Source organism: Bos javanicus, chromosome 21 (assembly GCF_032452875.1).
Source record: "Bos javanicus breed banteng chromosome 21, ARS-OSU_banteng_1.0, whole genome shotgun sequence".
In the NCBI taxonomy this organism is placed as follows: domain Eukaryota; kingdom Metazoa; phylum Chordata; class Mammalia; order Artiodactyla; family Bovidae; genus Bos; species Bos javanicus.
In genome coordinates, this window is record NC_083888.1 from 30703865 (window position 1) to 30728387 (window position 24523).

Sequence of the window (24523 nt, forward strand, 5' to 3'; positions counted from 1 at the left end):
TTAGGGGCCGGGGCACCAGCTGGCCTAACCCTGGCGTCCGTGGTCGCGAGCAGAGGAGATGGGCCGAGGGGAAGGGGGCTGGGTCACAGGGAGGAGGGGGCGGCCAGGCGGGCGCGCGCCTCAGCCGCGCGCACGCGCCGAAACGGGGGCGCGCAGGAGTGCCGGGGAGGAGAGGGGAGGGGAGGGGAGAGGGGAGGGGAGGGGGAGGGGAGGGGAGGGGGAGGGGAGGGGAAGAGAGGGGAGAGGAGGGGAGAGGAGGGGAGGGGAGAGGAGAGGGGAGGGGGCGGGGTGGGGGCAGCCCTTTCCCAGGCGGTAGCGGGGGTGGTGTAGCTGTTGCCCTTTTAAGCCACGGGGCCGCCGCCTCCTGCCGGTGGAGTCAGTTACAAAGGGAGCAGCCGCCCAGGCCGCCGCAGCACCGCTCGTTGAGGCCTCGGCGTCTCTCGCCATTTTCCAGCCCCGATCCGACGCGGGCCGCGGCGGCGAGGAGAGGCGGAGCCGCGAGAGCGCGGCCCGGGCCGGCCCCGCGGGGCGGTCGCGGCCGTGACGGCGGCTCCGGGCCCGGCTCCCCTTCCGCACCCCTCCCGCCGGAGATGAGGGGAAGATGTCCGTATCAGGGCTCAAGGCCGAGCTGAAGTTCCTGGCGTCCATCTTCGACAAGAACCACGAGCGATTCCGCATCGTCAGCTGGAAGCTGGACGAACTGCATTGCCAGTTCCTGGTGCCGCCACCGGCGCCGCCGGGCAGCCCGCACTCCCCGCCGCCGCCGCTCACACTCCACTGCAACATCACGGTGAGGCGCCCAGCCGCTGCCCCTCAGGGCCGGGCCGGGGAGGAGAGGGGCGCCCCGAGTGCTCGGACAAAGGGGAGGCTGCCCCGGAGAGGCCCCTCGGACCCTGGGCGGGGCGGGGCGGGTCCGCCCCTTTTCCCGGTGAGGGGCCCGACTGGGGCCCCGCCGGGACTGCGCGCGGCTGGGGTGGGAGGAGGCGGACGGCGCGGTTCTACGGCTTTCCCGGCAGGGCTGGGTTTGGGGCTGCTGGCCCCTCGCGGCCCCGGTCGCCGCACCTCGAGGCGGCCGAGTCCTCGCTGGGTCGCCATGGCCGCCCACAGCCAGGGGCCTGCCCCCGGGGGCCGCGGCCCGCGGGTCGGCTGTTGTGTGAGCCCCGGCGGGGCAGGCGAAAGGCCCTCAAGTTTGAACGCGTCCTTCTCCAGTCAGGTTTCCCTGGTTCCGTCTGTTCCCCCAATTATTTTTTAAGTTTGGGTTTAAGGAGAAACTAACATTGAAAACTGACGCGTTTGTCGGGGGAAAGTTTAGAATGCAGCCTCTGGCGCTGTTTGAATGATCCCATTCCCGCTGGCCTGGCTCCGCGCTAACGCGTTCCGAAGGCGCGTTGGACCTTGGATGCGGCAGGTGTTCTGGGGGGATGTTTGTGTAGCCCCTCCTGTGGTAAATCGGGAGCAGGGGAAAGGAGATCCGTGCCCAAATCTACTGCCAGGAAGATCGTTTTTATGTCTCAAGTCGGAAAGATCCTTTAAATCTCTCTCATTTGCTTCGTCGGAAAGCTCGTGATAAACCCGTAAAAAAAAAGTTAAATAAGTTTCCTCATAAAAGTGTATGATGAGGATGTTCATTGTGAAGTTGACCTACGGTATCGGTTCCAAACTGCGGGATGTGCCGCTTATTATAACCGGAGTCAAGGTGGTGGTTTCATGTTCCTCTGTGAATACGGTTAAAGCTGACTCTAGCGTCGTTAAACTCCCTTTGGTTAAGTTAGTAGGTAAGTCCTACAGCGTACCTGGTGCTCCGGAGTCTGCAAAGGCCTTGAGGTTATGATAATATTAAAATAGTTTTCAGAATACCGGGGAGCAGGTGTATATTAAAAAAAAATAAAGAGCTGTACTGAGATGTTCTCTTCTAGGCGCTGGTTTCGCAAAAATGGGTAGAGCAGTCCCTGCTTTCAGAGCTCAGGCTTCTTGAGGGAAGAGTTTTACACAACAAAGTGATCAAGTTCTAAGGTATGCTCGCGAAAGCCAAAGAGAGTAATTAACTTTGACTTTGGTTGGGGGCAGGGGGCGCTTCAGAAAGGGCCTTGAGGAGAGGCGGATTTGTGGAGTTGGGTTTTCACAGGTGAGTCGAATTTTGGAAGGGAGCCAAAGGGCATTTCAGGCAGAGGAAACTCCATCCGGAAAAAGACACCACAGCTTTGAAAATGTGGTTGGCTTAGGAATAGAGACGTTATAATGAGACTTGAGAAGCCCAGGATATAGGCGGGTGAAGGAGAACATTTTCCAAGAATGGAAAACAGGAAGTAGTCGTGAGCACAAAGTAGGTGATAATAAAGAGACTGGCTGATCTGAATGATGATTATTCTGGCACAAGTTGAAGTATGGCCCGGATAAACTAGGGCTGGTTTAAATGACAAACTGAACTTGTAGGCTCCTGGGGAGGCGCAAGCTCAGGTAAATGGGAAGATGTGTTTACCATCCAGGACTAGGAGTAGTTCTCTGTAGTGGGTGGCATTAGGAAACGTGTGTGTGGTTTTGGTTATTCTAGTGGGGGTGGGATGGTGGTGTTGCTGTGCTGAGCTGGCATTTAAGTGGCAGGGGTACAGGGATGCCAAGTGTAATATTCAGGCAGTCTGCCAGACAGAATTATCCCACTTCAAGTGCCAGCAGTGCCCTATTGAGAACCATATTGGAGGCTGATGGAGTCAGCTGCACACAAAGCTACTGAATGATGACATGGATTAGAGAGTAGACCACAAAGTGAGAGATGCCGGGCAAAAGGAGGACTTGGTGGGGACTAGGATAATGGTACCATTAATACAGACTACTCAGACTGAGGTGTCAGTGAATTATGACACATTATCAGAAGATAATTATCATTGTAGATGCTGTGTTAATAACATTGTTATGGAGAAACATCAAACATATTCAAGAAGTTTAGTAGCATGGAGAACTTCCGTGTATCCAGCCTCAACAGTGATAAACTTTTGGCCAATCTTATTTCATCTCTGCCCCACCTTGGATTATTTTGAAGCAGATTCCAGACATAGCACTTCATCTGTAAATATTTTGGTGTATATCTCTAAAAGATAAAGACTGTTTAGGCATGGCTTAGTGTTTAGATAAAATCAATACAGTTTGCTCTTGTCGATACCATTTTCTTAGAGGGGAAAGAGCAAGGAAAGAGTGGGGCTGGATTTCAAATGCCAGAATTTGTCTACTGTGTTTGATTTGCTATTATCTAAAAAGTTTTAGCTGTTAAAAATAAAAATGTACTGTTTGATCTGTTTAAAAAAAAATCTTTTCCTCTTATTCCCAAATATTCATTGAGTTCTTGCCAGGCCCTGTCTTCTCCATGCTTACCAAGAAGCATCCTTAGGCACTTGCTATAATGTGTGAGTGAATGGTACCTCATTAGTTGTTTCTTACACACATGCATGTCAATTTGAGTAATCCTCTAAAGATATGGTGCCCCCTTTTTCTTTCAGGCTTCTGCATCAGCAGTTTTCCCTGTGTGGAATGTGCCCGTTTCCCCAACTCATTCTGTCTTGACATGTCTGACCATCCCCAAGGCTCCCTAGTCATACAGTGTATCTGTTTCCCTTCCTGCCTCCTATAGTCCTTAACTGCTGCTTTGGTTATGTTTTCTTACATTCTGTTATAATACAGTGGTGGGTTTTTTGGAAAGTCTTTTTCATGGTGGCAGGGAAGACTATTCAGTGGTTTTGCTTTTCATCCTCCACTCAGTAAATGCTCAGTAAATATTGGTGTTGTTGGCGATATGGCCACCATTTTAACTACATTCTCTTTGAACAAAAATCTTAATTACTTAATCTTAATAAGTTAACTGTCAAGAACTGGTCAAAAGGGCAGAGAAAACATCAAGAAAGTGTCTTGGGTCGTGCATAAATATTTGAAAGGCCACTTAGGGTTTGATAGGGAATCTTCAATTTGACTTCACATGAAAGTGGTTTAAGAAGTAAAAAAAAACAGGCGAAAGTGTAGATGTTTTTTACTCTTTAGGCCAAAGGAGTGGAACTAAATTTCTTTTCTGTTTCATAAATTTGTCCTAATTTTAGATATGAAGGGGAAAGAGGGCTAAATTCAACTTCAAGGAGTCATTTTTTTACTTGTTTTCTGTAAACTCATGATAAAAAAGTTTGTCATGCAGACTTAAAAAGTCATTTTTTTCCATTTTCAGTAAATAGATTTAATAGCCAGTCAGAGCTACCATCCAGTTGTTATGATCACACCTAAAAGCAAAGCAGCTCATTTTAATAACCTGTGCAGCCTTATTCAGAGCCAGTATAGGACTTTGTTTTAGTTCTTTTGAAATATTTAGCCTAACTTGACAACCCCATTACTCCTTTTGTGGACTTCTTGGCATCTGGGAACTCTTGGTAGAGAATCACTGTTTTAAAGTGAGAAATCCCCCCCAGGAAGTAAATTAGCTGGTAAACAAATAAAACCTCATAGTACTTTATTATTTGTATAGCATAAATCATTACTCTTTCTGTATGAGTGGCTTTGCCGGGCTATTTGTGGTGGAACATTTTTTTGTTTAACTAATTAAATTTCTATTCATCATTGCCAAAAAGGGTACTCTTTTGCCCACCCCAACAACAAGATACTAAATTAAAAATGTTAGAGCTCTGAGTTTAGGAGATGGGAAAACAAATTGTAGTCTTAGTCTTTGGGACCTCAAGCAAACTACTACTTTTACTGTATTTTTCTATGAAATAGATAATACTTTTTGACCCACATGAGAACGTATTTAGGAGAATTCTCTAACAGTGATAATAACCTCTATAAATGTAAAAGTGATGATGTCATTAGTGATGTCAAAAGTGATGATGTCATTAGGCTGAATAACATTGGTTTGAAAATACTTTTTAATAGCTTTTCATGGGAAATGAACCAGTGCTGTTAATTTAATTTTTGATGTTTCTTGTTTTTACACTGATAAAAAAAAAAAAAAACAAGTAGCCCTGACAATGTTATACAAGGGAAGTAACAAAACTTGACTGAAAAGCCCAAGACCTTTTCTTTGGTCTATTCTCCTGGGACAGATTGCTTTTCCAGTTTGAACTCCTGGAGAATCTTTTGAAAGTATCAGAACTGTCATGTTAAGTGCTTAAATGATACTTTCACTCCAGAGGAATCATTGTTTCCATTCATTTGACCAGTTTATAATATAGAGTCAAATTCCTAGTTCCTATCTAGTCTCCCTCATCCCCATTTTTATGACCTTCCTTGAAAGGAACAGATATATGAAGAGGAGATTTAGGTTTCCATTTTGTGAATGGGGTATCCTTTAGTAATTTGATTTTTTTTTTTTCCTTTGTTAAACTTCCTTAGACCTGGAAAAGGATAGTGTTAGATAAATGTCAGCTAGTTGAGGGGCTGGGAATTGAATTTAAATAGTCCCTGCCAAATAAAGCATTATTGGAGAATCAGAGTGGTAAAGCAGAGGTCCCTTTTTCCAAGGTCATTGTAATAGTGTTCTGTGTTCTCTTCTAAAAGATTATTTTGAAAGACAAAGCAGACTTGGAATCAAGGAAACCAGTGGTTTCTGCAGATTCAGTGGTTTGAATCTTTTTCGACACTTTTGATTTCTCTGCTTCAATTCATTTAGAATGAAGTTTTAATTAGCTGTAATTTGCTCCTCAAACAGTTAACATTTTTCAGATCACAGGAGTGTGTATGCAGTATTCTTTTACCAAATATTAGTGTATTTACTCTGCTTCTGTGGGTTTCAGTCATGTTAGATACGTGGTTGTACATTGTTTACTTGTAAAATGATTATCAGGGAGCAATCTCTTTTTTTCTTTTTGGGGGGAGGGGATAGCTTTTTTAATGTTGTCAAGTCATTTAGGATTTTATATAGTACCATATGGTAATTCTGTAAGTTTATTTCATTCTCCATCCCACATTTATTGAATGGCAAAATATGAAAATAATGTGTTCTATAACTGTTCTCCAGAAGTGTTACAGTTGTTAGACCTCTGAACCTTCAACAAGAAGTATGTGTGTCAATTTTCAAAAAGTTAAGACACAGCCATTTCCAAGGATTTCATATCATTTGGAAAAATACCAGAAACTGAGCATTCTGGCAGGCAGTTTTGCTGGCAGGTGCTTGATATAGAGCTGCACACTGGTCTTGTAGTGGATTTATGTGGAAAATAGATAAAGTTATTTCTGAACAAGGCAAGCTCCTTAAACAATGAGAAGCAAAGAGGTCGGTTTGATTGACCTTGAGTTATGTTGTCTTAGATTAGGACAACACAACATTTTATGGTGGCAGTGGTGGTGAGCTTCTTTGTAATTTGTCCAATTATGTAACTTTTAGGGTGGTGGTCACAGACAACTTCATCCTTCAAGCCTTAAAATTACTGTAAAAACAGTAGTATTAATAAAATTGAGGAAAAACAAGGCCCCTGAATAATTAGATGCTTAGATAATTGTCTAAAATTTTCATAACTGTGGTGACAAAGAGCTATGTTAGAAGCATTTAAACATTTAATGTGGGGAAAGTTGCTTGAACTTATATTGGGATTTTTCAGCACCATCCATTGTTTAAAAATTGTATATCATGGGTCATTTTAAAGAGAAATAGTAAGGAAACTATCTTTTCAAGATAGAAAGCTTAGTTATTAATCTTGTAAAAATTTAAAAGCTTGAAGTATAAGAGGTTGAAAGCATGAATGCTTAGGTTTCTAAGTTTCGGTAATAATTTTAGATGCCTTTCAAAGTATGTGGATTGTCTTTTAAACATTACACTGAACAAGCCTTGACCATGATGTAGAATTTGTGCTGAAGGTTCAGTTTCCAGAGGTGATGGTAGTGGATATTTTATAATGTGGAAGACAAGACATTTTTATTTAATTAAGAAGTCTAGAAACCAGGTAAGCAAAACTAGAAAAAAAAATTGCCTGTAGTTCTACCATTCAGAACACACCACTATCCAAACTTTGATGTATGTATTGTCAACTGGTCATATTTTTTCTGTTATATTTATGTAGATTCCCTCTCTCTTAAAAAAATCAGATTATTTTATAGTCTGATTTTACTTTTTACTCAATAATATTGTAGACCTTTGTAGTAACCATTACTCTATAATGTCTTCAATTATTGTGTGCTGTCTTATTATATGACTTTAGCATTGAGTCAGTCATGTCCCTATTATCAGTGGTTTCTGGGTTTTTTCTGTTTTAAATAATGCCTTAAACATTACTGCTGCTGCTGCTGTTGCTGCTAAGTCACTTCAGTTGTGTCCGACTCTGCGACCCCATAGAAGGCAGCCCACCAGGCTCCCGGGTCTCTGGGATTCTCCAGGCAAGAACACTGGAGTGAGTTGCCATTTCCTTCTCTAATGCGTGAAAGTGAAAAGTGAAAGTGAAGTTGCTCAGTTGTGTCCAACTCTTCGAGACCCCATGGACTGCCGCCTACGAGGCTCCTCCATCCATGGGATTTTCCAGACAAGAGTACTGGAGTGGGGTGCCATTACCTTCTCCGTTGGTTTCTTTTAACCCTGTCCATTTAGCAAGATAAATGCTGACTGCCCCTGTTGGCCAGCATTGACCTTGTGATGCTAGATCTCTGAGAAAGAGGGCTCTAGTCCCAGAGAAGACCCAGATTTGCCTAGTTTAGCTCATCTGACAGCTAATCAGGAATAGGATAGGCTGGTAGAGACCAGTGATCAGGTTTTGGGTCAAGAGAGGAAGGTAGGAAGATGGAAGGGAGATAGGAAAAGTATCCTCAGTGGAACCACATTAATACAGAATGGTAAAAGGATGTTTCTTCCAAGGAAGAAATTCTGAAAGTGAAGGGGGAAAAGGTTGGCGGATGGGGACAGGCAGCAGTTTTAATGAGAATAGTGGCACAATTTTACATTTTTTGGAGGTTAAACTCTTTGATATCTGGTCTGTCATTTGCCTCTGCAGTCTATGGTGGTATGTTGTTGTGGTTGAAATAATAATAAGAAAATCCAGCCTCACACAGATACTTGATTGGAAAAAGAAATATTTTAATAGCCGTTTTAGATAGCTGCAGATGTTCTTTGTGGATACTGTACCCAAACTTGGTTTTTCTTGGATTTTGACTGGATCTTTCACCCTTGCATGATATGACATCATGCGTTGTTATTTGGAAAATATTAGTTTGCTGGAATCTTATAAATGTTAATACATTTCATTATATAACATAACATTATATCCATTAATATCATCATCACCGTCATCAAAATACTCTTGGGAAGCTGTCAGGCTCACATGGTGGAAACAGGCTTTGCAAACTTCTAATTTTTGCTTAAAAGCTTGAATTTTATTATTGGCAACAAATACTGCCTTGGGTTTTCCTTGAAATGACAGGTTCTCTTCATTCTTTTTTTGAGGAAACACCTATCAGAAACCCACGTTGGAATAACCATTGTTTGTCAGTCATTCTTTCAAGTGAAAATGGTGTCCTGTCAAAGTGGTTAGTTCAGCTCACAACTCAAACACACACGTGCTCTCATGTATTCTGTAGGAATGCTCATGTGTGCCCATTTCATCACTTGCAATATTAAAAAGACGTAAGGATTGAGATTTAGTGAAATAACGGCCTCATCACAGACGTTCATAAGTGAAATGCCTTTTTCTTCTTTGAAACACCTTTCATGCATAGTGGTGAATAATACCATGACTTCAAGTATAGTTTGGTGTCACTGCCTTTATCTGTGCTAAGGTACCCACCGTTGTATTGGCGCCATTGGTAAGAATGTTAAGTATGCAAAAGGCAATTAACATCTTAGTATTCCTGTAGAAATAGTTTGGACCTTGGAGTCCAAGGGCCCCACTTAGAGAACTGTTAACATAGTTGCTTAGACCTACTATATATCCTGTCTTTTGTCTAGGGTTAGAAAAATATGGCATAGGTAGTAACTGATTTCAGTATTTCTTTTAGTTTTGTAATTTTCATATTATGGTTTTGAGGAGTTTTAGCCCAGAGCACCAATTGATGTATTTTCTTTTGCTTATGCAGAACTTTAATCAATGCAATGAAGCTCAAAATGTAGTTTTTTTTTCTTTTTTTAAGACTAAAGAAAATACAAATATAAAACAAAATGGTTTAGATAGTGTATTCTCCAGATTAGGCTGAAGACGTTGAAGAAAATGTAATATTCAGTTAAGTAATTCTCGCTAAAAATGGGATTAATTTTGAAGACCATCTACGTTTTAGCCTTAAAGAGGTTTGGAACACAGTAAGAGTTTGAGGGATGGGGATACAGAAATAAACCATTGCTGAATGGATATAATGATGTTCTACTTCAGGTTTTTTTCTTTAAAGAACATTTGGTAAAATGCTTTAAAAATATTTAAAAATATTCTGTGGCTCCAACTATATATAATTGAGATTATAATTCTCAAAGCAGTACTTCTTTAAAACTAGGTAAAATTGTCATGTTTCTGTGACTAGATCCTAACTGCAGCTAATACTAATAATAATGGCTTTCCCTAATATGTAACAGAAAGCAGTACAAATGAACAGAGTAAATGTTAGTAGGTGGAAATGTGTAATGCTTAATTCATTAACTTAAAAAAATCAACACATAATTGTGCTTTAAAAAAGTATATAGGTAGTAATAGCGTTTCTCGGTAGTATTCAGTTTGTGTGATGTAATAAAATATTGGAATTTTATGGTGTTTGAATTATTTATTGCTCTGCAACTAGTTTAGCAGCTTAAAACAGACATTATCTCACTATCTCTCATTATCTCATTTTGATTATGGGTCAAAAATCTGTGTGTGACTTACCTGGGTTCCTTGGCTCAGGGTCCCTGACCAGGCATTCAAGGTGTTGGCTGAGGCTATAGTCATCTCAAGGCAGGACAGGACAGTCTTCTCCACCTCCAAGTTCATTCATGCACTTGTTGGTAGGATTCATCTCCTCAAACGCTGTTGGTCTGAGGGCCTCAGATTCTAGTTGGCGCTTGGTCAGAGGCCTCTTCAATCCCTTGCTCAGTGGGTTTGGATCTCTCCGTAGGGAACTGTTTTCCACTGGGGGAACAAATGAAAGAGCAAGGGAGGGTAAGCAAGACAGAATTTCCCATCTTTTTGTAACCTAATTTCAGAGGTGACATCTATTACTGTATTCTGCTTGTTACAAGTGAGTTGTTAGGTCTAGGGGAGGGAATTATACAAGGGGGTGAATACCAGGAGGTTAGGATTATTGGGGCCATTTTAGAGGCAGCTTATTGCAGTGTTCAAGAACACAACTGACCTCGATGAGTGGGAGCCCACAGACAGTAGCTGTACAAGGAGAATGCCTGTCTCAGAGTTCAGCTCCCATGGCAAGTGAGCACTGAAGGTAGCCCTAAGATAGCTGTGTTGCTGTTTGTTCTGCCTTTCTAACACTTGCTGTATTTAAGAAGTAATCTTAATCTCATTTAAGAAATCTGTCCTTTAGAAACTACATTCTTGTTTGCAGTCTGAGAAAGGAAGGGAAATTATTAGGAAAAAGGCGAAAATTAAATGGGATTGCTTTTAGGGGCCAGTTTTCTAATGGGGAAAAAAAATCTCAAAGTAACTTGTGTAGTTACACTACTGAGAAGACAAGGCATACAGTGAGTGGATTTAAAAAATTAGTTTTAGCATTTGTAAGGATTTAAAAACATGTGCCTAGGTATGTATTCCTTTACTTTGTTTAAAAAATTGAGTTACATCTCATCTAGATAAAGCCTAGAAATGTAGCTTTTTTATACTGAAAGGCAAAAAGTAGTATGGTTTAACTCTGTAGACTACTTCAAGGTTGGAAATTTTTGTTTTTGCTTTTGTTTTTGTTTCTTGAAGGACTTATTATGATTCTAGATTTTAAAGCCCTTAAAAAATGTTAAAACTGGCAAATCCATGCCATGATAGACCTTTCTTTGTAAAGGAAGGAAACCCATCATCCTTGATATTTGCATAACATTTTTTTCTGCTTTTGATGGAACAACTTTTGCAGTATATTCTCTTCTGTTTGTTTTAAATCAGACTGCAAGTCCTTTTTTAAGGTTTATAAATCATATAACACGAAGCAGGCAAGATTAAACTATAGAGCTTAATAATTTTTGTTTAAAAAATTAAAAACATGGATTTTAATGAATTTAAAGACATGGATTTTAATGTGTTACTTTTCTTACTTTTCTTTCTGTGATATGTTTTACTTAAATTTGTGATCATCTTGCCATTTAGTGGTGGGGTTTAATTGCATATCCAGGTTAGCCTGTATGTAAATGTGTTTAACATCAGTGTCTCCGTAACAGGAATCTTATCCATCTTCTTCACCAATATGGTTTGTGGACTCTGATGATCCAAACCTGACTTCAGTTCTGGAACGTCTCGAAGACACTAAGAACAACAATTCGGTGAGAAAATAAACAACACTACTTTTTTTTTTCTCATGAACATAACAGAATTCAAGTGTTAAGAGGTAATATGATACAAAAGCTTGATTAATGACTATTTGATAACCTAGTCTTTAGCTCCTCTAAGATTTTTTTTTTGTCCTTCAAATTCTGTTTAGTACTCGGTTTCTCATTTTTATTCCCCGTAACTATAGTCCTATTTTAGCTCAGGAATTAGGTTGTCTCTTTCCCATGAATCCTAATCATTAAATTAAGTAAGCATTTTTGATTGGGTCCACTATCCAAGGTAGGAAAAGGGAAAAAGACTGAGATAGATGTGAGGGGGAAATAATGATTGAATGACCCCAATTGATGTTTCTGTCAAGAGTCTATATAACTCTGCAGTAAAAACCAAAGGAATATAAATTAAAAATTATTTTTTAATATATAAAGAAATCAGATTTCTTTGATTATAAAGCTATTAAGTGACCCTTGTGAAAGAACTAGTGAAAGTAAAAACAATAAAAGCAAAATAGAAGTCACCCTAATTTTTCTCTACCTGATAATAAACATTGTTGACATGATGGCAATGTTTAAAAATCAGTATTTTTCTTTTGCTTGTAAAATACATAGACTCTTAAACATACATTTAAGTTATATCATTTGCATTTTTCCACGATATCACAAAGTTCTTCTAGAAGAATATCAGTCATTATTTGCAGATGACATGATTGTTTACCTTAAATCCAAAGGAGTCAGTTGAAAAAGCAATTTTTAAGATGATTGATTAAAAGTTCTGTTATATAAAAATCAAGTTTTCCTAAATATCAGCTATAATCAAAAAATACAGTGGACAGGTATTTTATTGACAGCCACAATTAAAGAAAAATTAGACACTTAGGAATAAGCTTAGATGTACAAATTTTGTATCAAGAAAACTATAAACATTTGCTGAGTGGAATTAAAGACTTGACAACTGTGTTCCTAGATGTGCAGACTCCCGTATTATAAATATGTCAGTTATCTGTAACTTCATGTGAGTTTATAAATTGAATGCAATTCCAGTAAAAATTCCAACAGATTTATTTTTGGAACTTGACAAAATGACTCTAAAGTTTGTTTTGAAGAGTAAATAATAGTAATTATCTGACCAGATACTAAATAAAATATCAAGTACTAGCACTAAGCTGGACAGGTAAAGGCAGTTAGAAATTTAGAAACATAATCATGCAATTGAGAATTCAGAATCAGTTAAATTGAACCAAAATACTCAGTAAATAAAGGATAGATTATTTTATGAATAGTACTGGGAGAACTGACCATTTGAGGAAGTTAGACTGACCTCAGATTTTTGTCACAATAAGTTAGAGGTGGTTTAAACATCTATTCTTAAAATTAAGATCAGAGGAACTTCAGTGTGAGTATTACAAGAGTAATAACAAAGCCATGAAGATTAGAGGAAAAAATTAAAAGCTAGACAGACATGTGTTCACATCTCCAGCAAGGGAGGGGCAACAGGACAGGTAATGAGCAATAGACATAGCCCCCTTACCAGTGCTTCCCTTTAGGAGGTTGCCTCAAAGATCTAAAGTTGTAAGTTTTATAATAGTAGAGATGAGTGGGCTTATTTTTTGATGTCTAAAATATTCCATCAAAAAATGCTCCTAAAGTGAAATGACATAGGATAAAAAATTTGGTCCAATTTTATGAACGAGTATTTACATAAAAGAAAAAAACAAACTCATCCTCTACTCTTTCTTGTGCTCTCTGCCAGTTATTTTATAATCTAGTTTCTTGATCAAATAAGCTATCTTTTCTCACATTTAATTCATTATAATGGGTACGCTGCCACCTTTGTTGTACTAAAATTTTTACCCCTAGTTGCCAAATCCGGGACTAGTTCTTTAGTCCTAAAGTTTCTGCAGCATTTTGAAACTGTTGACTCTTTCTTTTTGAAACAGTCCTTCATTCAGCAAACACATATGCTTTACTGTCCACCAGTAAAGAGCTGGTTAAAAAAAAATTGCTGTATGGTTTTATGATAGAACATCATGTTGTTAAGAATGCAGCCAGTCTTTCCACAAGAGCACATGCAACGTTCCAAGATGTACTAAAGTGAAAAAATGAGGCAAAGCATATTTTCTATAATCTGGCCCCTTTTGTATGGTGGTTCAGTCACTAAGTCGTGTCTGTCTCTTGTGATCCCATGCGCTGTAGTCCACCAGGCTCCTCTGTCCATGGGATTTCCCAAACAAGAATACTGGAGTGGGTTGCCATTTACTTCAGGGGATCTTCCAGACCCAGGGATCGAACCCAGGTCTCCTGTGCTGCAGGCAGTCTCCGGCATTGGAAGCGGATTCTTTACTGACTGAGCCACCAGGGAAGCACGTATACAGTGCTGTAAAAAATATATAACTATGTGTACACTGGTTTGTACATACCTTTTTTAACCTGGGTTTTTACAGAAAACTGTTAGTAGTAGGACACAGAAAAGTGTTTTTAAAAACGTGCCTGGCTTCTGTGCCAGGCTTTGTGATAAGTGGTCAGTATACAAGACAAGTCCTGTCTCTGTCCTCTGAGGATTTCCATCAAATCACTTTCTCCTGTTTCTGTCTCTTACTACCTTGCCTTGGTCTTCTCTGAGCTCTTATTCCTTGGTCCACCTCTTTGTTCTCTTTCTGTGCTTTCTCTGAGTAATCTCTTCTACCCCTAGTACTTAAATTGTGGCCTATATTCCAATGATTCCTAAATTTGTATCTCTAGATAAAATTTTGTCTCCTGAGTTTGACACCCATTATTTGTCTATATATCACATAGATTCAGGGAATCTCACTCAGGTGTGCCATGGCTGTTCAAAATGATTACATCTAAAATTTAAGTTCATCTGCATCTTAATACTCCGCCACCCCCATCACATTTCCCCTCAAAAATTTCTCTCTGTGATTGTGAATGGGGCAAAATGAAATAATGAAAGTTGTTACCCATGCCTGAATGTGGGAACTATCTTAGAGTTCTTTTTTATACCAGTGTTTCCTGACCCCTGCCTCCTCAACCCGAAACTATCTAGTAAATTTCTAAGACTTGTTCATCTCCCTTCTAAATATTTCCTAAATTCTTCCCCCCTGGTCTTAAGTTTCTTCTTCTGATCCCTTAAACACCTTTTGGGGGGAGCATGGCGTTGAAATTCCCGGGAGGTGTATGGCCCTGCTTGTTACTGCCTGGTGCACCTCTACGACCACGCGGCTGTCTCTCCCACAGTGCTCGGGGAGCTCTTCCTGTACCAGGGAATGGAGTGTCCAGGTCTGTCCAGCTCACCCAGCCACCTCTTTATTATGTACTGAGCACAGAACAGAGCTTATCAGATGGAGAACAAATCCACAGTGGGGCTTTGCTGTTTTTTAAGCTTGAGGATACTTTTGATACTAATTTACTGCTCAGCTTTCCTCATTTTCATTTGCTCCATTGTCCACTTTGGAAAGGCTTGTTCTTTGCTTTGTTTAGCCCATTCTAATTCTGTTTCTGTTTTCCCTTAGTCCTTCATAAATCTTCTTTCTCTTCATGTCTTTTCCTGGTTGGCAACATCTAGGAAACTGTTCTGACCAATTGAAGTAAGTTGCCTTATTTGCTCCCAGTCAGGTCTACTGATAGTGACCATTCTTCTGAAATCATAGTGCTAAACTTATACATTGAAAACAATGTATATTTTTTAAACAATGAAAAATGTATTTGTGCATATAATTTACCTTGCTTACTTAAAGTAAATATGTTCTAAAAATCTGAATTTAAAAGTGGAAAGGAGTTATTCTTTGCAGCTTTCCTGGTGAGGCCTTTTTTTTTTTTTTTGACAAACACTTAAGAGCCTATAAGTGTCAAGTGTTTTTGCAGAAGATTTCATTTAATCTTTACCCTTATGAGAAGGTTTTAGTTTCCTTATTTTCCAGATGAGGAGACTCAGACTCAGGGCATTAGGTACTGTATCCAAGGTTGTCTAGGTTCCAAGGCTCTGTCTGCTAGACCACATTTGCCTCTGTACTTGCAAATGAGTGGCTGTGAAATATATAATTTTATAATCCATGTGCAACAACGCTGCTTCTGTTTTCTGTAGCCTCGTTAATGTATTAATGTGCTCTTATAAGTTATTAAGAAAAGAAGTTAACAACTGAAAATTAGGCAGTGTTTGGAGCTTCTCTTCCTCTGCCATTTTTTTCATGTCATTCTGCTAGGCAGCCCTTAAAATATTTCTTAAGATTGTTATTTTATCTGTAGGCTGTAATTGAGCAATAGTAAACTTTTTTTTTTCCATTTCCTACTGGATTAGTTACAATAGTTGTAGCATTATTCATGTCTTCTAAGGGCTCTTTAACGTAATGCTTATTTACTGAAATGTGTTTTGTAGCTTCGTCAGCAATTGAAGTGGTTGATATGTGAACTCTGCAGATTATATAACCTTCCTAAGCACCTGGATGTTGAGATGCTAGATCAACCACTACCCACGGGTCAGGTAAAGTAAAAATTCTCAAGTGTTCAAGAGCTAAAATACATTGTCTCATGCACAAATAAAATTAGGATGATTTCTCATTATTATACAACTTATTTAGGAGTTAGTTTTTGTTTTCCTGTTGAATTGTTTTGTTTGTTTTAGATACTAAAAATAGCCTTTTCATTCTTGGGAGCTGCTGGTTATATTTACTATGACAGGCAAACAATTGCCCTTGTCCCCATCACCACCTTTTTGTTGTTAATATTTCTGGTTGCCATAACTGTTCCTTGCTTCTGCAGTTGTTTGCTTTTGTTTATTTACTTACCTTCACCTGAGAATGCCATCTTTCTGCCGTTTTGTGCTTCGAAAGGCCTAACTCTAATGTTATCTCCTCCATCAGCAGAAGTACCCACTTGCTCACCACCACCTCTAACTTCTTTGGATTTCTGGATTTACCTATTTAGGTATAATTTCGTGGCTTGTACTATAATAAAGATTTAACTCTTATACCACCCACTTACCCACCCACCTCCCCTTCCTAAAACATCTTTATATTTAGTCATATGAATAATCATCATTAGGACTTTGTAGTATAGTTTCCTGTTATATTTCCTTTGTACAGCTTTTTGCTTTGCGGTGTCTTCCTTAGTAATAATTCTTAGTTTAAAAAAGTTATGTCCTGTCTCTTTTCTGTGAGATCTCCCCTCTCTTCTTCAGCCTTTGGTTTCTTCTGTACCAGTCTCAGCAGGTTGTTTTCTGGGCTGGCTATTCAGCGGTCATCTTGAAATTTTTCTTGTTTCTTCTACTGGAGTAGTAGATACATTGTTTTCAGATTTCATGTTTCTTTCTTGGCTTACCTCTTTTCATTTCCCTGGAGTAAAATGATTTTAGTCAAGTAAAATCTTAAGAAAACATGAAGAGGTGGTACATTTCTGAGTTCTTAACTTCTTAAAAAAAAAAAAAAAAAAGGCCAGACCACCATAGGTTTGAATCCTGATCACTGCTCCTTAGTTGTATCCCCTAATTAACTTAGGCTAGTTACCTAGCAGGATGTTCCCCAGTTTCCCATGTGCAAACTGGGAGAGATGCTAGTAATACATATATCTGTGGGGACATGTAAAGATTAAATAGGTTGTTACATGTAAATCATTTAGGGCAATGCCTGGTGCATAATAAATGCCCAATAAATGTTAACTGCTATTATATTCTTCACTTGATTGGTAGTTTGGTTCAATGTGTAATTCTTGGTTGAAAAAAATTTTACCTCAGAATTTCAGACTGTGCTGTTGTGTCTAGTCAGTAGGTATGCCATTCTTAGTCTTGGTCATCTCTGCGTGACTTTCAGGAAGCTTTTAGGACTTTGTCCTTCCCTTGGTGTTCTGAAATATCACAGTGGTTTACTGAGTCGTGGTTTGTTTGGTTTTCTGTTGTTTTTGAGCACTTAGTATGGATGGATCTTGTCAAATTTGGACTCTCGAGTCTTTCTTTTTGGGTAGATGTTCTTATATTTTTTTCCTGTGGCACTTTCTCCTTTCCATTCTTTTCTTTGTTCACCTTGGAATACCTACCAATAGGATTTTAGACCTCCTTGCTTGAATCTTTGTATCTAATTATCACTATATTCTGTCTCTTTGTCTTAATTTCAAATTCTGAAACATTTACCTTTCAATTTTTGAAAATTTTATTTGAACAGTCATAACTTTATAAGTTTTATTTTGGCTCTTTAGTACTGGTTAACCAGTTACCCCAGAACATAATGGCTTAAACAACACTTTATTCTCTGTCTTAGGATTGTGTGGGTTGGTTAGGCTTAGTTGGACAGTTTTTCTGCTGACCTCACCGTGCAGTCAGAGAGTGGCTGGGACTTGTTATTTGGACATGTGACCGCACTGGAATGTCCAACATGGCTTCTTTGTTCGCATGTCTGGTGCCTGCTGTTTCCTCTCATGGCCCTTCTTACCACATGGCATCTCATCATTCCAGGTCTCTTATCGTGGCTTCTCTTCCTTTAGAAAGGTAGTCAGAATTCTTATTTTTGGCTTTCAAGAGCACAAAAGTGGAAGCTGTCAGGCTTTTTTTAAAGTTTAGATCTGGAATTGGCACAGTGTCATTTCCACCATGTTTGCTGGTTAAAGCAAGTCCCAGGGCCAGCCCAAGTTGACAGTGGGTGGGGTCCATACAAGGGGCGAATGCTGGGAGTGTGTCTCATTGTGGGTCCTCTCCAAAGATGAACGAACCGTAAGTTCTAAAAGCTTGTTCTCTGATTATTCCTTATTCGTAGCATTCTATTTTTGTTTTGTTGATGTAATCGTAAGTGTCTTTAAGGAGTTACTTTGATATTCTCCCTCAAGCATCTCTATTTCTCTTTAATATGTTTAATAATTTTTTTTCTAATTTATCTTGGTTTGTTTTTTTCTTTTTGAAGACTTTCCTCATATATCTCTTTATTCTGTTGCTTTTTCATATTTTTTCCTTTTTTTCATTCATATTTGAAAGAGGTACTAAAAGGCTGATAAGGAGTCCTTTGTGGCCAACACTTGCCAACTGATACAGCTTTTTGGAGGAATTTAAGCTGGCTTCCATCCCTTATCCTCCACTCCCTGTTTCCTGGTATAATCATAAGTGATGGCTGGAACTGTCTGGTTTCTCTGGACATGAAACCTTGTCTCCTGCTTGAGAAAGACGTGTCTGCCAGAGTTCTGCTTAAGGAGAGCGGTGTGTTTTGGGGCTGGACAGTCGCTCTGTTGTTGGCCTTGGTTAGTCTGTGTCTCACTCCACCCATCACCCCTGCTGTCAGGTGTCCTGGTGTCTTCGTCTGGAGCCTCTCCAGGGCGCTGCGGGACAGATTAGCCTGCCGGTTTACCCCCTAACCTGTGGCTTGGCTTGTTTGCTCCACTTAAATCACCATTCTCCAGTTCACTGTCATCTTCTAGCATGAGTTGTCTTTTCTGCTGGTAGCCCTCTTTTATTTTTTTGTTACATTGTGTGTGTGTACAGTGTTCAACCTTCATGGTATGTCTTCATCGTAGTTCTAGTGGAGCCTCAGAAAAGAGATGGGAGAAAAGTCCATTCTGTGTTCAACTTTGCTTCTTTAGAAGACATAGGTTTTTCACTTAACAGTATATCATGGACACAGTACATATAGACCTACCTTGTTTTTCATGGCCATGCATATATTAATAATTCCATATAGGGATATAACTTATAAATTACATGAATAAGTTTCCTAATTTTGACTCTTCCTTGCATTCACATAATATACATTCAGTACCTATGTAGGTTGGGAGTTGGGGGTAGAACACAATAGATATGATACCTTATACTGGGGTTTTTCTACTTTAAGTAGAGTCTAATATAGTCTCTTTCCTTTTAGGTTCCTCTTGTTTAATTTTGGTATCAGAGTATAAGCAGACTCATGACTTGGGAAGCGTGGTGTATTTTTTTTTCCTAAGATCTCAAACAGTTGAAATCAATTTTCAGCTAGGGGGATGGTTTTGCCTCCCATGGGACACGTGAAAGTATTTGGAGATACTTTGTATTGTCATGGTGGGAGGGGTGGGGGAGTGTGCTATTGGCTTTTTGTGCATAGAGGGGATATTACTAAACATCCTGCAATGTCAGGATTATATGGTGTGTAGTTATAGTTCTTTATTATTGCTGTATTTATTCCATTGTACCATACATACTTATCCATCTGACTGTTTACTGACTTTTGGTTTGATTCCAGTATGCTGTCAGGAACAGTGCTACCATGATCGTTTTTGTCTATAGTACATGGTACACCTGTGCAAGTATGTCTCTGGGCATGTATTTAGGAATTGAATTACAGGGGCATATGAAGGTCAATTTCTTCATTTAAGAAGAAATTATTATTCTTAATTATTCTCAAATTAAGAGAATTCTTAATTCTTAATTCTTCTTAAAAATTCTCAAAAATTATTAAGAAAAAATTTTTAAAGATTCTCAGGCAGCTTTGGGGTTTTTAGTTTTTCACTGTGATCAGAATATGGCCTGTAAACTCTCAGCTGCATTAGCAGCAGTTGCTTAGACTTAACCAGTGATGTCTTTGATTATTGCTGTTTCTTGTACTCCATGGTTTTCCCTCTCTGAAATATATCTCTGAATAATGTATTCTTTTTTCTAGAAAGGATTTCTGAGGGTGGATATAAGGAGTGTTCCTTGAATACTCAGTGTCTGTTTTTATTATTTATTTAATATATTTATTTGACTTTGTGTAAAGTACTCTGTGTAAGTGCTGAGGATCCGGTGCTGAATAAACACAGGTATGGCTTGCATCCTGATGGAACTCAGGGAATTCTAAATTCATACCTGAGTCTTTTCCAAGTTCTTTATATTTTTTTCTTCTGGTATATTTTGTTACAGATGAAAAGTCTGAAACCTGTCTGATTCTTAGTTCTTTATACTTTTTCTCTCTGGAAATTGATATGTTTTTTTTTCTTTAACTGTAAAGTATGGGGTTTTACTTTTCAACATTACTTTGGGGCATTCAGAGCTTGATATTTTGACATCCTTCTTTAGGTTGGTAACATTTGTCTCTTTCTTTCCCTCATTTTCTGAATGAATATTGGATCTCTATATTCCAGGTCTCTTTTCCCTTAACTCTTCTCTTATTTTAATCACCTTCTTCCCACCCCACCCCCCATCTCCTTTTTCTCCACATTTTAGGGGAATGTCACAGTTTGGTTGTCTTCTTTAATCATAAATATTTTGTTCATTCAGGTCCTTTGTGCTCTCTGGCCCTTCTACTAAGTTGTTTTTTTTTTTTTTCCTTTGAGGGGAGATATTTTTGATTTCCCAGAACTCTCTTGTTCTTTTACATAGTAATATTTTTAGATTTTGTGGATGCAGTATCTTCTCAATTACTGCTAAAGATTCCAGATAGATTTTTTAAAGTATTAGTTTAATTTTTGGTCTTAAGTTGTGGCACGCTGGGTCTTTGTCACAGTGCATGGACTGTTTTCTAGTCATGGTGTGTGGGCTTCAAGGATGTAAGGGCTCAGGAGTTGTGGCACACAGGTTTGGTTGCCCTGTGGCATATGGAATCTTAGTTCCCCGACCAGGGGTCTAACCCATATCCCCTGCATTGGAAGGTGATTCCTTAACTGCTGGACCACCAGGCAAGTCCCTCCAATTCAGATTTTAAATTGTTTTATTGCTTTCATTGATCATGCTTCAGGCCACTTCTGCTTGTTTAACTTGGTGCCTTTCTTTCAGATTGCTAGTTTCTTCAAATATCTGGTGATGCCCGATTATCTCCTCGTTTTTGGATGGGGTATGAGTTGTTATGCGTGTCCTCAGCAGTTGTCACTCTTCTCTGCTGTAGCCTCTCCTGGTTTTTCAAACCTGTGCTCTGCCTGTGGTGTGTGAATGGGAGGTGCTTGACAGGTGGCCTTTGCAGTTCCTGAATAAAAGGAAGAGAGAAATCTGTTTGGAGAGTTTGCTGCTGCATTGAGTTACGTTAAAAAATTTTTTTTCCTCTGGTTCTGACACTGACACTGAGAGGCCAGCAAGGTTAACCTCCTATATGAGCGTGATCCTTACCAGCTGTAGTTGGACAAATAGAGTAGGAATTTCTGGGGGGAAAAATACCAAGTTTTTAAAGTCCTAGAGAACTCCATGTCCTGGAGAACTGTGCTCTGGGTCCAGGAAGCTTGTCTTTATGAACTCTGATTAAACTAGATATAAAAGCTCTTCCTAAAACCCCATCTGACTCATTGTGAATGAGAGTTAAGTTGTGGCTTATACAGAAATATTCTGTGGTAAACAGCATGTTATAAAAAAAGAAAAATAGCTCTTTAGTTGAAATGGTGATTACTTTATAACTTTTAGTTTTGTGCAGTGTCTATGCCTTTATAACACATTTAACTTTTTAAAATGTAAACTGTAGAATTTATGGAAAGATTCAGGTTTTTCAAACCTTAAAAGGTAGACATTTTAAGGAACGCTTGGTTTGGGGTATTTTAAACGAAAAAGAAGCCATTGGCCTTACAGGCACAGTGATATGTATAAAATGTTTTCTTATTTTAAATTAGAATATTTAAAATATTAATTAGAATATGTTTAAATTTTTTTTTCCGTTTGCTTTATATTTGACTAATTGCCTTTGTTAATTTCTAAGGCATCTGTTAAGTTGAATTTTTCAAAAATTTTCTTAAAAAGCTGATAAATATTTGTCAAAGCAGAATTTAAGAGTAAATGTTTCAGTTTTAATGAGCTGTTAGTGGAATTGCAGTGACAAGTAGTTTGTCCCTAAAGTCTTCCGATATGCTGTGTGCTTACTTGTTCTGTGTAGTCCTGGCAAACTTTTTTTCTTTTCAGAATGGGACAACAGAAGAGGTGACTTCAGAAGAGGAGGAAGAGGAAGAGATGGCTGAAGTAGGTATTTTATGTAAAAGTAGCATTTCATAAATATCTTCATTTTTGGACATTTTAGTAATTTTCTAGTCTCCTTTATAAAACCATTGTTAATGTGGAATAATGAGAAGCACATTGTATTTGAAGTTTAATACAGTTTAAAAATCTGGCTTTATCTCTAATTCATCATATGCTTTTTAGCAAATTGCTTATCTGATGTCCTTGGATTTGATTTCATGGAAAATAAGAGCTCTTAACATTTAGTACTAAAATTATATTTGCATTTAATAGTAATCAGTACTTAACCTGATTTGGTTTAATAGGAACTACTAAGTTTCAAAAGTTTGAATAAAAGGGGAATTTGAGAACAATTAAAGGGACTATTCATTAGATGTAATGAAAACTATCTCATATTGAAAACTTCAGAATGTCAAAGAGGAAATTCCAAAGACACTGAGCTTTACATCAGTTTAGTTGCCAGTCATTGATAAAATTTTAGAGGTTTTCAGACTCTGAAGCTTTGCATTTAAATTCAAACTTCATAATGAAGATCTCTTTCTCTATACTGACCTGATAAAAGGCAAGTTCCACAACCTTGGTTTTAAAACATTTTTCTGTTTTGGGTCTTAAAATGGATTCAGGTTATTACCTTATTTTTCTTGATTTGGAAAAATTTAAATCTAAAATTCACTTCTTAGGATGCCTTATAACTAATGTAGTTGGAGGTTTGTTTTGTGAGTCTGAAAGTAAAAATAATTCTTTTTTGGAAAAAATAACTTTATTTTTGACTGTGCTGAGTCTTCGTTGCTGTGCCAGTTTTTCTCTAGTTGCAGAGAGCGGGGTCTGTTCTTCCTTGCAGTGCGTGGGCTTCTCATTGTGGTTGCTTCTCTTGTTGCCCAGCACAGCCTCTATCTAGGGTGTGGGGGCTTCAGTAGTTATGGCACATGGGCTCTAGAGTTGTCATTCCTGGGCTCTAGAGCACAGGCTCAGTAGTTGTGGTGCAGAGGCTTAGTTGCTCTGTGGCACGTGGGATCTTCCTGGACCAGGGATCGAACCCGTCTTCTGCATTGGCAGGCAGAATCTTTGCCACTGAGCCACTAGGGAAGCCCTAAAATAATTCTTAACATTATCCAATTAGAATGAATTTTGGAGATTATAGGAAGTTTTTTTTAATGTTTACATGAAGTTTAACTTTGGAATAAACTGAATTAAAATTTTAAACTTTTTATTGAGCCCAGTATATAATAAAGTAGACATTGTACTCAAAGAGTTTATGTACCTTTCTTTTTTTCATTCACAAGATAATATGAAGGAAGGATAGCAACATTTGGGTAAACCTGGAAAGGTAGGATAGACTTTGGAGATGTCAGATTAGGATAGGTGAAAAGATATTCTAGGCAACTAAAATAATGTGGTAAAAAGGCCCAGAACAACCCTGGGCATGGTGTTTGAGCACACTGGAGGTTGTCCTTTTGGAAGAAGATTGATGTGTTGGAGTCTTGGAAAGCAAGTTTGTCTAGAAAAAGCAGATGGCTGAGTTTTGAATTAGAGACAATATTTGTTTATATTTGGTGTGATTGTTGATAAGGCCTTAAGCAGAAAATAGTGTACCGTGAATATTGTTTTGTAAAGATGATAATGATGACTTCTGTGTTGTTTAATACTGAGTGGAGAAATTTTTTGGGTTGGGATATGGCTGAGGTTGAAGTTGGAGGAGGAGATACAGTCCAGCACTCTGAAGAAAACAAGTGTAGATGGTAAATCATAGCTGAAATGTGCAATCCAGGGGAAATCGACTCTATGAAGCATGAAGTCATAGACAGGGTCTAAATAAGAAAGGAATAGGAGTTGAAGAGATGGCAGTCCAAGAAAAAGATCATTGAGTCTGGATGGAAGTGGTCTAAATCAACCTGGTCTAGAAATCATGAATTAATCTGCTTGATAAAATGGAGATAAAGTATAGACTACTTCTTTAGAGATTTTTATGACTGAAGTAAAGTTGGAAATAAGAAAATAGATTTATACAAATGTATGCAGAATTTTTTAATGTGTAAGAGCAGATGATAAGGGAAGGAGGGAGAAGAATTATGTGGAGATGAATGATGTTGACTTAGAGATGGTGTTTTAATTCTTTTTTTAAACTTTTTTCCTAATTATAAAAAATCAATATGTGCTCACTACAGAAAACTTGGAAAAGAAGAAAAAACGCAGATAATAGTATTTCAGTATATGTCCTTTTCTTTTTTTTCTGTGCTTATTTTGACATAATTAACATTCTGTGTATTCAGTTTTGTATTCTG

The 24523-nt window shown here is 38.7% G+C and overlaps 1 protein-coding gene across 2 annotated transcripts in view; it reads left to right on the top strand.

Annotated features, from left to right (window-relative positions):
• The first annotated feature begins 305 nt into the window (after positions 1-305).
• The window catches only part of UBE2Q2 (ubiquitin conjugating enzyme E2 Q2), a 62540-nt gene continuing 38322 nt past the window's right edge, over positions 306-24523 (top strand). Inside the window, exons 1-4 of one of the 2 annotated variants that reach the window (XM_061394719.1) lie at positions 309-790; positions 11288-11389; positions 15765-15869; positions 22188-22244. In XM_061394719.1, the coding sequence (XP_061250703.1) occupies positions 602-790; positions 11288-11389; positions 15765-15869; positions 22188-22244 (453 nt within the window). In that variant the 5' untranslated portion in view covers positions 309-601. Of the gene's footprint in view, positions 791-11287; positions 11390-15764; positions 15870-22187; positions 22245-24523 lie in introns of both variants that reach the window. The other variant, XM_061394720.1, reaches the window with a different exon arrangement.